Source organism: Callionymus lyra, chromosome 14 (genome assembly GCF_982586985.1).
Source record: "Callionymus lyra chromosome 14, fCalLyr1.hap1.1, whole genome shotgun sequence".
NCBI lineage: Eukaryota > Metazoa > Chordata > Actinopteri > Syngnathiformes > Callionymidae > Callionymus > Callionymus lyra.
The window spans coordinates 25,919,359-25,937,407 of NC_141831.1; the positions used below are offsets into that span (position 1 = coordinate 25,919,359).

Here is an 18,049-nt window from a genome sequence, read left to right on the forward strand (position 1 = left end):
TAGCTTTTTGACTTGTGCTTTTCTACCACAAACTGTGTGCACTTAGGAAAACTGGAAGCTGCCTCTGGTTGGCAGAAAAAGAAGCTCCCGCACAATGCCGGAGCTCTTTAGTTATGCTTGGCTTCAGGCGATAGCTATCTTCGTACAATTTTCAGAGGGTGATTGTTATCATCCAATTTTAGAAGAACTTAATTACGCCGGTTGAAATTCTGCATACGCTCCTGCTGTGACGCACCACCACTACAGGTACATTGTTCTGCTTTCCGCCTGCATGTGGAGCCTGAATGAAGTGTCTAATGTGTAGACAACACAGTAAATGGACTGTGTAGGTCAGTAGAAGATAAAGCAGTGGTGAAATGCCACAGCAGTGATGGTAATCGAATGTGATGGAGACATTTTACACAACATGGCGACGTCACCGACAGATGGTGATGAAAAAAATGACATGATAACAATTTGACACAATCATGTGGATGAGGTGGGAAAATGTAGCATTCTGATGGCTTTTTTAAGTTAGAGCAGAAATGAATCCCAGAGATGACACGTTAACTGATTGTCAATCAACTGTTCACATATCAACAAACGTGTCTGAAAACACTGCCTCACTAGTTAAAGATTTAAGTGTCTTTACTTGAATATGAATTTGATTAATGTTATCTTGTAGTCACATTTTAAAATACATAATACATTTAAAAACATCCTGTGGGCCATGTTTAAAATACCTCCAGTCATTCATACCTCCGGAGGGATCAATAAAGTTTTATCTATCCGTCTATGTATCTATACCACGTGTCCCAAAGTACAATGCAACAGCCAAGGCATGTATAACAAATTTAAGAGCTAAATATTTGGTCCTCAACCTAATGTGATGGATTTATTTCTACATTTGAAACTTAATGAACCCCTTTTCAAGATTCAAGATTTTTTAAATCATTGAAAAGTTAGGATACTGTGCTTTTGACTGACAGAGCCTCAGCCTGGTTTACCTTCCTCGTGTAAGAAATATAATGTCTGTTTAAAAGACATTATATCGTTTCAATGTTTGACAAACAACACAGTTCTGGTGCTAATGATCTTCATAGCATGAACATTTGAACACCTACATTTATTTTATATTTTGTAACTAATCACTACTGGGGCACTCTTCTATGTGATGTCTTCATGGAATTGAGTTTAAAATAGTTGTGTTGCAGAACAGGGACAATGCAACGTGTGTAACCACTGTGTGAAATCTTTGTGGAGCTGTCAATCAAACATGTTTATGAGATGCAGTAAGTCTCTCATCATGACGTTGCCCATTTTAAAGTTATTACTTAAGGTTCTTCCCTGTCTGAAATCATGTAGAACAAGAGGTTATTTTCCATTATGTCGAATAAAGGGCTTCACTCCTCCTGCAGCAGCAAAGGACGCCCTGATTTTTTCTTTCATAATACACGAGTCTCTTGAAGATAGAGACTTCCTGAACATGTGACAAACCTTGATTTTTGACCAATCACAGCAGAGTCGGTTTAATTATGGTAAACAAGATTTTAGCTTGAGAAAAACAGTTTTCAGTGGGCATTTTCTAATATTTCAATTAAAAGAGAGTTTTTGTACAAACACATACTGATGAGTAGAATAGAGGTTCAAGATCAATTTGAGACACACTTAAATCAACACATCAGAACTTTAAATACACTTAAACTAGATAACACTGCTGGAAACTCCCTATCACCAAAATGAATGTGTGTCTTTCTGATGCATTTTCCAGAGGTTTAAGTTCCATGTGTAAATGTAGGAAGGTTTTGAACTTGACTCTTTAAATCAGAGGTCTCCAAACTGGTCCTCAAAGGGCCGGGGTGGTTCAAGTTTTTTGTTCCAACACAAATCTTGAACGTTGTTTTATGGATGAATGAATTGTTAAAGGATACTTCTGATCTTTTGGTGATTGCAGGACCCCCCTCTAACCCTCGTGGCATCATCACCGACATCAATGACACCACACTCAGCCTGGAGTGGAACGAGCCGCTCGACAACGGCGGCCGGAGTGACCTGAGCTACACAGTCAAGTGTTTCGTGTGCAGGACGCCGAAGGGTTCGTGTCTGTCCTGCGGAGACAGCGTCAGCTACAGACCCACACGACACAACCTGCTGGGCTGCAGGGTGGAGGTGTGGGGTCTGCTGTCGCACACCACGTACACCTTCACCATCCAGGCTCTGAACGGAGTGTCTCATCTCAGCGGCAGGGAACCCGCCAGCGAAAGCGTCAACATCACCACCAGCCATGACGGTGCGAGGTGGAGGGAAAAAAATAGCGTGTGGGGTTTTTATTTATACCTTTTCTGTGATCTGCATAGTTCCCTCGTTGGTGTCTGTGATTCAGAAGAGCGACTCCACAGAGAGCAGTCTCACTCTGCAATGGTCCATCCCTACAGAGCCGCACTACACCATCCAGATGTATCAGCTGCGGTACTGTGAGACGGTGAGAGCTTTGTCGCTGCTGTCTGCCTTAAAGGTCACATTACATCGAGGTTAACGTTGTTAGCTTTGATGACAAAGAACAGTGCCGTCAACATCACGCGAACGTGGCGGAAAAGGCTAATATCATCATTAAATAGTAATGTTGTGCGAGAACAGTAGGAGAAGGTTTCTTTTTATTTAACTTACCATGTTATCTTGTAATGTTTTATACCTCAGCGTACTTTTAGTCTACTATCATTTTGGTTACTGAGTTGTCTTCGTGGAAACACTGAAGGAGAGATCTATCATTCATCGTGATGCTGTTTACTCATCAGAGGTGTAGAAATCTTCAAGCTTTTATTATTGTCATTACAGCACATCTGTAGGAGGAAAGCCCAAATACAGACAAGATTGTGAAATACTAAAAGTATTGTGTAGTATTTATATTATCTTAATTTTACTTCCTGCATGAAGACATGTATTGAAGTTTGACAATAATAACGAAAATAGGAATAAAGTTGAGTCAAAAAGTGTTTATTTTATATTTTGTGCTGGTCAGGTTTCTTCACTGATCTGACGCAAAGATAGTGCAGCTGATTCACATTGTATTTGGTTAAATCAGTGTGAAAACCACCCACATCCTAGTTCATTTGTATTTGATTATGGAGGTTTATTTAGCTCCAACAGGAAACTAAGGCATGCAAGAACCTAAAGCACCTTTTTACCTTGGGATCCGACCGTCTCTCTTCTTAGCCATTTATGTCGTCTCCTGCAGCTGAAAAGTTATTTCTTGCAGGATCGCCGCAGTGAAGATCAGTGCCACTACACGGAAAGTAACAGAAACCAAGCGGTTCTGACGGACCTTCGAAGGGCTTCTCAGTATGAAGTGCAGGTCCGAGCGAAGACCACTGCTGGTTATGGTACCTTCAGTCCTGCTGCTGTGTTCCGCACGCTGCCTGATGGTAGGAAAACGTTTGAGCATGATATAAAAAAAAACTTTATGAATAGTAATAAATAATAAAAGTAAAACGGATCATTTTTTGGGGGAGTATTGCATTAATGATTGAATGTGTCAGGAATGCTGACAACTTTGAACTTTCTTATCTTTAAACTTTCTTATCGTATGTCGACTTAAATATTAGCATTGAGGTCCAAACCTGTCCAATGAAGCTTTCTCACACTATCTTATCTGCTCAATACATAAATAATTGAATTATGGTGAAGGAAGAAAACTAGAAATAGTGAAAGTAACTGAAACACGATGTCTTGAAGATATATCTAAGCAACTCTAACATAACTTACTTTCAATTTCAAAATGTTTCAATTGGTTTACTTTAACAATCTTCTAACCAAAATATAATTAATAATAAGAAAAGTATATTCTTATCCTGCCACTAATAATCATTATATAAAGAATAGTAAGTTGATTATAGATGGTAAGATATCTGCTGTTATGTCTTCGTTTAAAAAATGTAATTTCAACTCCATTTGCATCATTTTTTAAGTTTAAACTGAGGAACTTATTGACTTCTTCATACGTACAATGACCTTTTTTCCATTTATATCATTTTATTCTTTAGATCTTGTTATAGAAAAATCTCTTGCTGTCCTTGGAATTAGTCGATGTCCTTGTGTTCAGCCCCATTGGTGCTTTACATTCTTGTCATGTTCCTTTTATCCTGGTTTTCAGATATTTTTCACTGCTCACCATGTGTACACATACAGCGACGATTATACAATATCATTGTCCTTCTGTCTCTCCCAGGACATGATTCCTCGTCACACTTCCTAGTGCCAGGAATCCTCATCGCCATAGGGATGCTGCTGTTCATCGTTTTTGTTTTCCTGGCAGCCTACTGCATTCGGTAAGAACAATGGGGAACTACGAAAGACTTAAGTTCTAGGTAGTTTTGGTTGCAGACAATACAGCAGCATGTTAGCATTTGCCTATATTGACGCTAACATGGTCATCTCTGCATAAACTACCTCAGTTAGTGCCACCATATGTGCCACTAAAAGGAATTTGCTTCTATGATTCTGTGATGAAAAAGCTTGCACCTTTTTACCAAAAACACCTCCTTATTCAAACATTTACAAAAATAATTTGCTTTCTCTTTTATATAGTTGCTGTCTTGGCCAAATATAATACTGTTATTATTCATTTTAGTGTACAAAAAATGCTGAATACTCAACAGTGTAGCAAATATCTCTCAAGTAAACATCACAATAGATCTAACTCTAAATGAAAAAAACTGTAATTTCACTGCAGAATCATGCTTGTGATAAGCATGTAAACGTCAAAATGACTCACTCTATCGGGAACCAACAGTGTTGAATTGATATCCTTTTAGATGATGTAAACCAGTGATAGAAAGCCATCATTATTATAGAAAATGGCCAAAAAGGGTGGAAATGGAACTCTTGACAACCAATAACAGTGATGACCCCATTTTCTTTCACAGTTTGCACCACTTTGTTCTTTTGTCTAGACAAATCACGTCTTATCAGCGATGGATGTTACCCGCAGCATTTCTCTTTGTGCTGCAATTCAGATTCATGATGGTTTTGCTTGCACAGCAAAAAGTTATCCTGCTCATTAGAACATTTTCCGTAGGCCTCATTGTTTGAGTAAATAGTCTTGTGCTGCATAAAAGGTGGAGAGGGAGCGAGACAGAAGCCGTGTGTGAAGTCTGTACATGCATATGTGTGTGTCTGTGCATGCATGTGCGTGTGCTTGTGTGAGGGGGAGATGACTGAGTGAGGGGACGATGTAGGTAGCAGCCAGAGAGGCAGGATGCAGGCGTCCCAGCCCTGTTTCCACAGGACAGAAGAACAATAGCTGTGACCTTGTGACATGTGCAAACTCTCGAAAAACTTAAGCCCCAAATCTGCCGCTAACTAAGGGTGGTGCATTATTTCTATTTATACTTGTAAGTGGGAGAGAAGTGGAGGAAGGCAGAGATCCAGTAGCTACAGGCTGTGCTACTGTCGTGCAGGGATGCGTTAATGCCGTAGAATTACAATGGAGCTGCTGGTGTCAAAGAGCCGTAAAGGTTGACGCAGGTATTCAGAATTTACCAAAAGCCATTGTGATTGAGCGAGTAAGATTTTGGGGAGATCAAGGGAGTTAACAAAATCTTTTTCCTTGCAGGACATACACATGATTTTAGTGTCTGAAATATAGATACTGAGCCTTATGTTTTCACTTCAAAGAGGCCTTAAAGCTACAGTCGTGGCTTTGAAAATGTATTCACGATGGATAAATGTAGAGAAAAAAGGTTGCAGTGATTGTGGACTCGGATAAATAAAGTGTTGAAGTCCAGGAAACGTCAGGAGCTGCAATGATGTAAATGGTATTTTAAATAAAAACAACAACTTAAAAAGTAATAACAATGAGTTCATGTCTAAATACAGCTAAAATACAGCATATTACAACTAAAACATGCTATTAAAATATACTTTATAATATATTTCTTGTGTTATAAATTTAATACGTCACTCCTGACAACTTTGGACTGTTGTTGATAATAAATGAATAGTACATATCTAAGTCAACGATAACGATGAAAGGTAAATACCAGGTGTAAGCCCAGCAGAATGGAAACTCATTAACTCAAAAACTGCAACATTTAAAAGGTAATACATGCAGAAAATAGAAAGAATAGCATGGATTTACAGCTGGAATTGCATAAAACCGATTCCAGCTTCAGGACTGAACCGATAATGAATACACAGAGTTCTTCAGCCAGGTGGACGGATCATCGCTCTCTAGTTCAAACTGTCTACAAGTAATCAATAACATCTGACTTCAGATCAACGTCACATGTTGCCACTGAAGCTCATTTGAGTTGTTTATTAAATAGAGAATTTGTTTTTAACGATGACCTGTCCATGCTACTAATCCTACTCGACGTCTCTGTACCTGCAGCAGACACAGTCGTATCAAAGATCCAGAAATGAGTGACAAGAACAGCCAGTACCTCATCGGCCAAGGTAAAACACCTAATACTTTCATTTACAACTGATTCCCACAGTTATTTTCATTTTGCTTGTTCCTCAAATAAATTTTTCTTTTCCTTTCCTGCTGCTTTGTTTGTCTTTCCCTAGCAGGGGTCAAGGTTTACATCGACCCCTTCACATACGAGGACCCGAATGAGGCTGTGCGTGAATTTGCAAAGGAAATCAACGTTTCCTTTGTAAAGATTGAAGAGGTTATCGGTGCTGGTAAGCCTGGGGCGTGTTCTTTTCCGCTTCAACTCCAAAATTCATCTTTACCTGGCTGCAGATTATCGTGTGTGTTTGTTCGTCTAATTTGCTACCTTAATGGATTCTGTGACATTTATCAGGAGCGTCTCTTATTCTTGTATATAGAGTTCAATGTGTGAGACGATTAACTGATAAATAAGTTTGATTCACTACCAAGGGCAGCTGTAGCTTCGAGCGTCTTCCTGAGTATCACAAAGTGATGTGTCTGTGCGCCCCAGGAGAGTTCGGGGAGGTGTGTCGAGGACGACTCCGGGTCCCGGGGAAAAAGGAAAACTACGTTGCCATCAAGACTCTGAAGGGTGGCTACACAGACAAGCAGAGGCGGGATTTTCTCTCCGAAGCATCCATCATGGGTCAGTTCCAGCACCCCAACATCATCCATCTGGAGGGGATCATCACAGCCAGCTGCCCCGTCATGATCCTCACAGAGTTCATGGAGAACGGAGCGTTGGACTCATTTCTTCGGGTTGGTGTTGCAGAATTAGCAACAAAGAACACAGACTTTTCCCTCGTCTAAAGCTTTTCCCTCTCTAACGCGTTCTGCAGCTGAACGACAGCCAATTCACGCCCATCCAGCTGGTGGGGATGCTGCGAGGTATCGCCTCCGGCATGAAGTACCTCGCAGAGATGAGCTACGTCCACCGAGACCTGGCCGCCCGGAACATACTGATCAACAGCAACCTGGTCTGCAAGGTGTCCGACTTTGGCCTTTCACGCTTCCTCCAGGAGAACTCATCGGACCCGACCTACACCAGCTCCCTGGTGAGGAAGATCACTCGGCTAGACATTAGGAAAACTACGTTTTTCCTTGTAGATTGTAGCGTTTATATGTGTGCTGCAACATCATTAAAAAAGCATAATCAAGCTAAGTCTATGCATCCTTTCATCAGCTACCAGACTGAAGAAACAAACATCAACTGTTTAGTTCATCTTCAGTGTTCACTGTTCTTGCAGGGCGGGAAGATCCCAATCCGCTGGACAGCTCCAGAGGCGATAGCCTTCCGAAAGTTTACATCTGCCTCTGACGTGTGGAGCTACGGCATCGTCATGTGGGAGGTCATGTCATTTGGAGAAAGACCGTACTGGGACATGAGTAACCAAGACGTAAGTGTTGGCAAAACATTGTTATTAAAGATAATTCAAAACACAGATTCTCAGGCATGTGCGTCAAGAGTCATGCACGCTTCTCAGTAAATTAACTCTGAACAGGTGATACTGTTAATGGCATGTTGAAGCAAACAGCAAGTGAGGTGGAAATAGAGTTGGAAGTTTTGTTTTTTACGTGAGAATGAAAAGCTGCCAATTTCTTTAACACCTGTTAAAAACCCTTAAGAATTGTGTTTTATTTCAAAAGGCCGGTGTTCCTGTTAGTAAATCAAATCAAAAATACTTCTTGGGTTGAAAAAAAGTTCACAGGTATTATGTTTGATCCCAGATACAATGACTCAAACTTGACTTGAGAAGCGCATGAATTTATCATTGGTCGAAACATTAAACCTGTGACTCCCATGTGACCCTCTGTTTTTGACAGTTCATTTCTAGATTCTTTATCTGGCATCAGAAGCAAAACATTTTGATTTCTACATGACTTCTGTTCTCATATGTATTAAGATGATTCACAAGCCAATCTTAAAACTCTGTTTATGGACAAACATGCAAACATCACCTCATGTCAAACTTCTTCGATCAGGTTATAAATGCCATCGAGCAGGACTACCGGCTGCCCCCGCCCCCCGACTGTCCCACCCATCTACACCAGCTCATGCTCGACTGTTGGCAGAAGGATCGCTCGGCGCGCCCACGGTTCTCCGACCTGGTCAGCGCACTGGACAAGCTGATCCGCAACCCCGCATCTCTGAAAATCGTGGCTCAAGAAGGAGCAGGGTGAGTGACAGCCGGTGAGAAAGAATCACCCATCAGAGCCACGACGAGACGTCGGCCTCCCGCTGACCAGTCTCATGTACCACCTTCAACCCTGCTGGGATCTCCCGGCCTCTGGCTGTGTTTCCCTTCCTGCCTGTCGCCTGCTTACACACAGACTCTCCACCCCGACAAATCCTATTGTGTGTCCCTGTCTGTCACCCGGACTCAGATTAGATAGACTGGAATGTTGCTGCAGGACATGTATCAGCTTCTCAATCCTCTTGTTGGAGTGACAGTGTGAGTAAGCTGCTCCTTTGTGTCTCTCCTCCCTAGCCTGTCTTACCCCCTGCTGGACCAACGAGCGCCGGCGGCCGTCTCCTCTTTCGCGACGGTGGGCGAGTGGCTGAGGGCGGTCAAGATGGAGCGCTACGAGGACGGTTTCTTGCAGGCTGGCTTCAGTTCTGTCAACCAGCTGGCAGAGATCAGCACACAGTCAGTACTGGCTTCCAACTGTCTCCCTCTCACTGAACATACTTGAATTTATGATGTAGTTTCGGGTCTACTCCCTCTTTCCTCTGCTTCTGTAAGCAAATCTGACCTGGCAACGGTCCATGCTTGCTTCCTGCTCTCTTTCTTCTTTAATGCTCTTCCACTGACTCCTTAAATGTTGAATTAATGCTCATGTTGAGAGAAGTTGCAGCTGCACACATACACTTACATACAATACTGTAGGTCCTGAAAACAAAGAGCCAAAACAACTTTTGATATTTTGTGAAACAGATATTAAAAAGTGAATTAAGTTTCTACTCAGATAACTGCCTTTAATCGTTACTGGGAAAGTTATGAAAAGTTTTCTCACACAAATATGAAAAAAAAAGAATTACTTGGATGGTTAGATGCTTGCTTACATATTTAATAATAACTAAATAAAAGTATCAAGAAAAAAAAAAACCTTATATAAATTAATGTATTTGAAGCCATGAAGTGTGGACTATATTTGGATTCATCAGGCCCTTGTATGGTCATATTCTAAACTGAGCATTCACAAATGTTTGATAGCAAATACCATTTCACTTTATCTTTTACTTTAAAATAATGTGCCCAAATTTTTACTTGTTTGGGAAAACTATAAAAAAGTGTTTATTGATTTTAATTTATACAAATGTAACTATATTCATATAAGATAGGATTCTTTCAAAGAAATTGTCTAATGACTTTAATCTTTTTTGTCTAAATGATTACTTTAAAGTTCAAATAAATAATAACAAATATTTCTATCCATGTTTTGTATACTGTCCAGTTCTAACTGGGATAATTTTTTTTAAGAATGTCCGTTGATTTTCTTGCATATTTCTTCCAGAGATCTTCTTCACATGGGCGTAACTTTGGCCGGACATCAGAGGAAAATCCTCTCCAGCATCCAGGCGATGACATTCGGTAACAACGGCACAACAACTGTGAGCTTTTAAAAACTCCTGCCAGAGTTTGTCAATCACCGTTGAACTGGTGAAGACGGGATCAGTTCCCGCCGTTTTTGTCATCACTTTCTCGGAAGAAGGCGAAACAAACTGCTCGTGCCAATCTGAGGATTTCAGCTTTCAAAGTCTTTCCACGGAAGTCTTTCTCCAGCCGCATCAGACTGATCTCAACATCGTGTGATTCCAACATGACTTCCTCTCAACTCAGGTGTGGCGTGTCACGCTCTCATCCTCCTCAGACGCATCAGCACTTTTGTGGGTGTGGATCACAGCCTCCTGCACACATGCTGTTCTGATGCTCTCGTCACTGTTTCTAGGATTGGTTTGTGAGATCTGGTATGAAAATGTTTCTAGAGCCATTGCACTCATTCTTTCATTTACTTTCTGTCTTCACTGGCAGAAACGTCTTGAAGTGAGCATGTGTAAAGGAGGCTTCAGTGTGAGATTCTGGGGCATAATAAGTGTATTATTAGTGGTTGTGGACAAAGAGGCCAGAGAACACTGAATCACTTCTGCTTTCGGAATGACAAATGTGTCTGTTCAAAGCTTCTGTCTAGCTGTTCATCTCCATTACGAGAGCACTACAACCATTTGATTGTCTTTAAATGTTGAGGTGTGGTGCAGAGGTGAGTCCTGGACAGAATGTTGTTTTTGTTTTTAGAGAATGTTGAGTTATGGCCGCCATGACAGTCGGCAGCCTTCAGTAGAATGTTGACCAACACATCTTTTGGCCAAACTAAGTTAAATACATTTCAAAGTGTCAAAGTTTTAGCTCCAAGACTTTGCATTTCTTAAAAAAAAAAAAACTTTTTGACATTTAGGATGTGCCTAAATCCTCCCTGGAGGCCTTCGGAGCTGCACTGCACCAAGAAAATGAATCCCTAAAACCAACTTAAACAACGACTTTAAATACAAAATGCACATTAGTGCTTCATAATGCTTTTCCTTTGTCCACTTACGCCCTCTCTCTTTTATATATGAATATATTTTGATAGTAGCTTAGATATTTTTCTGTCTTAAGATAGAGAATATAAATCAGTCACAGCTAATTTTTCAGTTTTTAATTGATCATGTTGCCCTGTTGTTTGTCAGAGTATTGATGTTGAACATGACTTTAAATGGTTCTACAATTAAAAATGTTCATAATGACTGACTCCATTTTTCATATAAAATATATTTTTTGGTGATCATGTTGTTTCTATTGTGGCTGCCTCTGATCTGGGTCAAACACTTATCCACTTGAACATCTTGATCGGTACTAAAAGTGCTGAAGTAACCGTTGAAGTTCACAAACCGCTGAGTGAGATCCTCCAACCAACAGATGAATCTTCTTTTTTAGCATTTCCCATCACACCTGTCTTATCTCCCAGTCCTCCTTCATCACCATCCTTGCTGTCTATCTTGTCTCTTTTACTTGGTTCATCTGTCCATAACATTCGTCATCCAACATCAGTTCATCAGATCTAACTCTGCCCCCTGACTCCAAACCCCAAGTTTAATGTAGAATTATTGGGGTTGTTCCACCGTTAGTGTGACGGTAAATGCAGCAAAACTGTAAGTATACGTGAAAGACAATGAAAAATAGAACTCAACAAAGTGATGGATCAGTCGGGCCTTGGGATGGTTTCTCTGCAACAATAAGATAAGACAGGATGTGTGGTCACATGTTGGGGTGATAAGAGACGATGACCCACTGGGTCACGAATGACCGGGACGAGTTTCATGAGGCAAAGATGACGTTGCATGTGTTTCACGATTACCTTTCAGGCTCTAATAATTACCATTATGAAAATTTGACAGATTATTAAATGCCTCATGGATTAGTGCTGGAACACAGTTTCTTAGTCAGGGGCCACTGACACAAAACAATCCATCAGATCTCACCACTGACCTGGAGAGCTAACCTTTCTCTTTTTAGTTGTCGAAACACTTTCCAGCCTGACTACACTTGAAAACTCTACATAAAGAAGATGTTCTTTTTTATATTTAAAAAAAGTATATTTGTATATTATTCTTGAGAAATCAAATATATTAATTAATTATTTAATTCTGTTGTCCTTCTTGCAAAATGTTTTGTTCCTGTTTTTATTATTTTAAGCCTCGTACCTTCAACGTGGTCTCACTGCCGACAGGTGTCCATTTAGGATTCTGACCCAGAGAGATTGTTCCACTGAGGAATTGTGGGATATTTAACCTCACCTGTAGTGGAGTTTCAGTCATCGACATATTCATGAACGGAGCGCTTGATGTGTTTGACAAAACCTTAATTTAGGATCCGATGTAAGACGTGGAGCATGAAGGCTGATCATCAAACAGCATCCTGTTCCAGTCACTGTGTGAGGACAAGGTCAACACAATTGATGTTTCCAGACGGATGATGGGATGTTCTGTCCCGATGACCTTTTGATGAGCTTTTGTCCCAAATTTAAATTAAAAGATTAAAGCTACTCCACCTCTGAGTGATCGCCTCGATTATTTTCCAAATGTGCTGTAGATGCTTAGCTGGGAAATACCTTGCTTTTGGCTTCTGCTTTTCAACAATGAGTATCAAATTATATGCAAGATAAATAATTTCCACTTCAGCTTCTTCTTCAAACAACGAATGCAACACATACTTTGACCTCATCCTTCAGCCCCATTTGGGAGACTTTTATGCCTAAGATATTTTTCAGTTAACAATAATTTTATTAAGTTTAAAGTTTCCAAAACTGGATATGTTAACCAGCGACGATGTTTGCAGCAAATGTGTCCGCGTCTCGAAGCCACAGATGCCTCCAACATGTTGGTTTGAAGAAGAAAATAATGTCTACGGTTCGGTTCTGTTGGGTATGTGTTACAGTGATTTGAGGCTGGTCTGGCATATTAAGAGGAAAGAAGCCAAATCCAGTTTTTAAAAAAAGTGAAGCCAATGAGGAAAAACAAAAAGCTGTGGTTTATCAGTTCAGAAAGCCAAAGAATTGGTTCCAAAATGAATATTCAGCATCTGAAAGGTGACGTCACAGACACTAATCTATATTTTAAAAAGTCATTCTCTACTCTCTACCACTTTACAATGTATAAACAGAGTTTTAATGAATATCCATTGTGGGTGGAGTTTATGGTTAAAGAAATCTCCACAGCCTGCTGTATTTATTTATCTATGAAGGTATAAAGTTGTTGGACACGTTTGTTGTATGTCGGACTGAATCAAAGTATTATTTGTTATTTGTTATTTGAAGCTTTCTGCTGCCGGAAAAGAAAATAAACTTCCCACTGAGGGGTTTAAGATAAATGGTTACAAAGTGGAATCTCCTATCTTGGCATTCCCGCAGCAGTCGCTCCCGTTGCCTCCTGCTTCTCCATTGATCCCCTGGGGGCCTGGAGCTTGTCCTCTCCTCTGTCTCCTGGTCCTCAACTCTTTTTAATCACGACGAGATGTTCTTTTCTTCTGCGGTGCCTCGGGCAGAGGGCAGCTCACAGCCTCGCATAAGCTTCAGCTCACTATTGTCTCACGCTCACACAGAAAAAAAATCCCAAAGACACTGAGAGCTTCCGAGAGCGTGTTCATTAATGGTCTGTGATTGTCTCACGGGGAAACATGTTTTCGGGAGTACAAACAGCTAACCGTGGTTGTTTACGGACGACATTTGCGGAAAAGCGAGATGCATTCATCTCTGGTTCTACTTTTGTCAATGCTTTCGCTGACCTCTGACCCGGCAGCATAGTACACATCTAGCCCAACTTTTGTGTTCAGAGCTGAATGGCCATTCATGAGTCCTGCTGTTGACCACTTCTGTCCGTGTCATTCCTCTCACATTCCAGGCCGCATTCAAGTTGTGTGTGAGTGTTGGGGGGAGTTCAGCCAGTGGGACAGGTATATGTGTTTCTATGAGTGGGGGAGGGGAGTCATCTGAAAATGTGTCTTCTCCTACAGGGAGGAATTTCCGTGTATTGTCATATATATATTTTTTTTCTGCACATCTATGCTGCCACATTTCTGAGAAAAACATTTTTTTCATAAAATTGGTCGTAAATCTTTGCCAGGTATTGAGAATTAACAGGATAGCGTGATCTCAAATGTAGCTGACAAGCAGGTAACAAGGTGTGACCGGATACTAAGGGTTCAGTTGAGTCCGACATAAGGCAGTGGTGTGTGTTAACGAAAACATTATATATATATATATATGAAGACACATTTTCTAATTGAATTCCTGATTCCAGTCTCTGATGACTAAAGAAATGTTTGAAGAAGCTTGATGGAAAAAGTTTTCTGTCTGCTGCAGTCGGACCATTTGATGAGAAATGTCCGCATGTTTAGGAACAAATGTATCGGGCAGCCGGAGGAGATTATTCCTCACCTGTGGTGGCAGTAGAAGATTGGAGGCGGCGTTGCTTGGCGGCACGTTTCCACTCTGTTCGGAATTAAATGTGATCTGGAGGCGAGTCGTGGTGGTCTGCACGTCTGTTGACTCTACTCAGCTGACCCACCTGCTTCGATGAAGTCGCTCAGAGTTTAGTTTCAGCTCCCAGCTGCTGTACACTTCGACGAAGAAACACATTTTGGTTCCTGTGATGCTTAATCTAGTCAATGCCCGACCGTCCACCATGTTAGGGGTTCCTTTCTTTTCTTTCTTCGTTCTTCTCAGGGAAAATAAGTAATTTCATTCAGATTTTCATGACATCTTCATGACCAATATCTTTCAATATATATATATATATATATATATATATATATATATATATATATATATATATATAGCTTAATAAGCCTAATTGTTTCAAGATAAACATATATTTTAAGAAAGATAGTCTTGATATGACTATGTCATGTTTAATCTTAAATAAAAATTCGGATGAAGTAAAAGTAGGAAAATTATTGAATACATGTTATCTCAAGGTGACCAAGGGCTGGGAAACAAATGTGTTTGAGGTATCCCTTGTGTTGAATTTGGATCAGAAATACATATGCAAGGGTTAAACTTTACATTTCAGGTTCAATGAGTGAGTATAAAAATATAAACATTTTCTCTCTGTGGATGAACTTCTAATCACCTTTATATAAACATTTAAAATAAACAAGTGTGACATTGATCGCCTCAGTCACACACGCATGAATCAGCCATGTTGTGAAACTCAATCCTCAACATCGAAACTCTTCACTGCATCTGTGTGTGTGTGTGTGTGTGTGTGTGTGTGTGTGTGTGTGTGTGTGTGTGTGTGTGTGTGTGTGTGTGTCCGTGTCCATGTGTACACTTGAGAGGAGCACAAACATGTTCAAGATGTTCCTGATCAGAGTGATTGATCTGCATATTTGAACTGTGTCTGTTGGACTTCAATCAATCAGCTTATCTTGCTGTTACTGTGCTTAACCTCTCGCACACACTCTCACCTCCGCAATGCTTTCCAGCAACCAGACGTGGAGTGAGTGAAGTCAGCTGCGGGACTAGCACTGAGTTCAACCCTCAAACTTTTTCTTTTTAAAACATGCTATTTATCTTCATGAAACGCAATCCAACTATTTCCACATTTGTCTTGAAGATAAATCACAACATCCTTCTGTTCCGTCCACATCCTGCCGTCATCAATCTAAAACAGGCTACATGTTGTTGGGAACCCACACAGAGACCAGGAACATTCCCAGTGGTGACATTGAACCGTTTGGATTCTACACTAGTGAGGTCACCCAGGAAACATCGGAGGAGTTAATGTCCAACTAAACTTGGTCTTAGCAAAGTCAAAAAAACTGTTTTGCAATGACATTGCCTTTTAATCTCTTGCAGTACCACTCCTGGCCTCACAGTGGCACTGTGACAACATATTGATGTTTGCTTATAGTCATATTTTTTCACTTAGTTTATGAATCAAATGTTTTTTTGGGTCATGTGTCAGTCATTTTGATGAAATAGCTTTTCTTAACTTTGTCTTTAAGCATTGTAGGTCAAAAACAGGGGAACAGATTGTCAAGAAATCTACAGGAAATGTTTATGATGGGAACAGACGATTGAATCCAAATGCTGTTCCGAATCACTGTCAGGATCCATGAATCATTTGAAGATCCTAAAACCCTTGTGTTCCCTTGAGTTCTAATGGTACGTTGTGTTTGCTAATTGTTAGAAGACTGAAGGCTGATTAGAAAACTCTTATAAATGATCTTAGCTCAGCTGGAAACTGTTTGCTGGTTAGAGAGGCGATACAACTGGCCTTGAGTATGTGGAGTATCACTGTTGTCAGTTGAATTGCACTCTCAAAATGGCCAGAAAAAGAGAACTTTCATGTGAAACGTGTCAGTCTATTCATGTTCTTAGAAATGAAGGCTATTCCATGCGACTATTATCCAAGGAACTGAAGGTTTCTTACAACAGTGTGTACTAGTCCCTTCCGAGAGCAGCCGCTGGTCCCTCACAACTCACCTTCACGGTATATCCAAGTCTGTGATTGGGAGATCATGTGGACCGTCTGGAAGAAAGTTCATTTTATTTTTCATATTTTCCAGTCTGAGAATGAAATGAAAAGAAAAAGAAAGACCGCCTGACCACATCTGTTACACCTGCACAAATAAAAGTGTCTTAAGATGTTTCTTGAAGGAGTCAGTAGATCATCAAGCGCAAAGAGAGAGGAAGATCGTTCCAAAGCTTAGGAGCAACAGCCTGGAAGGATTTCTCTCCTCTGGTCCTGAACCGTGTGCTCCTGTATTTATTTACGTTCAACTCATTTGTAGACACGTTCCTTCCAGCGTCAGACTAGCTTTATGTATTTATGTGATTTATAAAATCTGGGTCCAAAAATCAATGGTTTAAGCAGGAGTGACCCCCCCCCCCCCGCTCAGCAGGCTTTCTACTGTGGGCCCCTAACATTCCACCGCCCGTCCACCCGCTTTCTATGAATGACAGTCTGTCATTACTGTTCATTTTTTTTGTAAAAACACGAGCTTCCACGTTCATTACCCTCATAAACCCCCGACCTATGAATGAACAACGGTCTGTGTGACAAACTGCACGACTCGATTGATCGATCTCACTCGTGTGCAGGTGTGTGTGTGTGTGCATGTGTGCAGAAGTGTGTGGGTCTTGAATTCTACTCGCCATGAGCACAAACATCTAAATCGTTGAGGAAGTGCACGTGGTTATGATTCAACCAACATCTGGTTGCAATATTTAAAGGGTCTCTGTGCGCGTGTGTATGTGCGCGCGTGTGTTTGTGACACAGCTCTTGACGGGGAGTCTGACCACAAATATAATCTCATTAATGGACCGAGTCTGCTGGTTTTCATTGTGAAACAACTGGAATTCTTTTTTTTTTTCAAAGAGAAAATAAGAACGTTTTTTATCGTGAATGTTTAGAGGGCGCCCTCTTGTGTGTAGCATGTGAAAGTGTTTCAGCTCACCCAGAATAGAATAGACTCAACACAAAGTTGTTATTTTTGATAGAAATTACCCGCTTGCTGAAAAAAAAGTTTTACACCTGCTACTCTAGTGCCAACTTATCTTTATGCAAGAAACTTCAATTTGGACAGATCAAAATAGCATCAATTATTTAGAAGTCTTGAGAACTTGACCGAATTGACTGAAAATCATAAATGGTTCATCATATTTATGTTTATTATATTTATATAATCACGCTGTTGTACCTGGTTTATGACAGGGTAAGTTATAATCAGAAATATCAATTTATAACGATATAGTTTGCATTTCATATATTTATCATTTATCATCATATCTCTGAATGTTTTGAGTTCTTGAGAATTGTACTAGTGTGTTGTGAATTCATTTGTGTGTTATGTCTCGTGTGTCTTTCTTGGTGTTTCCTGTTTTTATTTAGAAACATGCTCCCTTCTGTGTCTGTGAGTTCCCTTTCCGGTCCCTCCCCCTGCTGATTGTTATTGTCTTCACCTGTCTTGTTTTCTGCGGCTGCCAGTGATTGCTGGCAGCCTTCATAGTCTGCTCACTCTCCCTCAGTCTTTGTCGGTACGTCACACTTGTCGCTCCGTGTTCGTCTAGTTCGTGTTTCATGTTTTAGACTCCCTA

At 40.6% G+C, this 18,049-nt stretch overlaps 1 protein-coding gene across 1 annotated transcript in view; it reads left to right on the top strand.

The window, feature by feature from the left end:
• The window catches only part of LOC148066846 (ephrin type-B receptor 4a-like), a 38,656-nt gene extending 27,423 nt beyond the window's left edge, over nt 1-11,233 (top strand). Inside the window, exons 6-17 of the mRNA XM_087806723.1 lie at nt 1,934-2,269; nt 2,337-2,461; nt 3,236-3,401; nt 4,205-4,304; nt 6,368-6,432; nt 6,550-6,663; nt 6,924-7,171; nt 7,252-7,467; nt 7,660-7,809; nt 8,396-8,589; nt 8,902-9,060; nt 9,929-11,233. Of these exons, the coding sequence (XP_087662849.1) occupies nt 1,934-2,269; nt 2,337-2,461; nt 3,236-3,401; nt 4,205-4,304; nt 6,368-6,432; nt 6,550-6,663; nt 6,924-7,171; nt 7,252-7,467; nt 7,660-7,809; nt 8,396-8,589; nt 8,902-9,060; nt 9,929-10,037 (1,982 nt within the window). The 3' untranslated portion in view covers nt 10,038-11,233. The remainder of the gene's footprint in view (nt 1-1,933; nt 2,270-2,336; nt 2,462-3,235; nt 3,402-4,204; nt 4,305-6,367; nt 6,433-6,549; nt 6,664-6,923; nt 7,172-7,251; nt 7,468-7,659; nt 7,810-8,395; nt 8,590-8,901; nt 9,061-9,928) is intronic.
• The last annotated feature ends 6,816 nt before the right edge of the window (nt 11,234-18,049 follow it).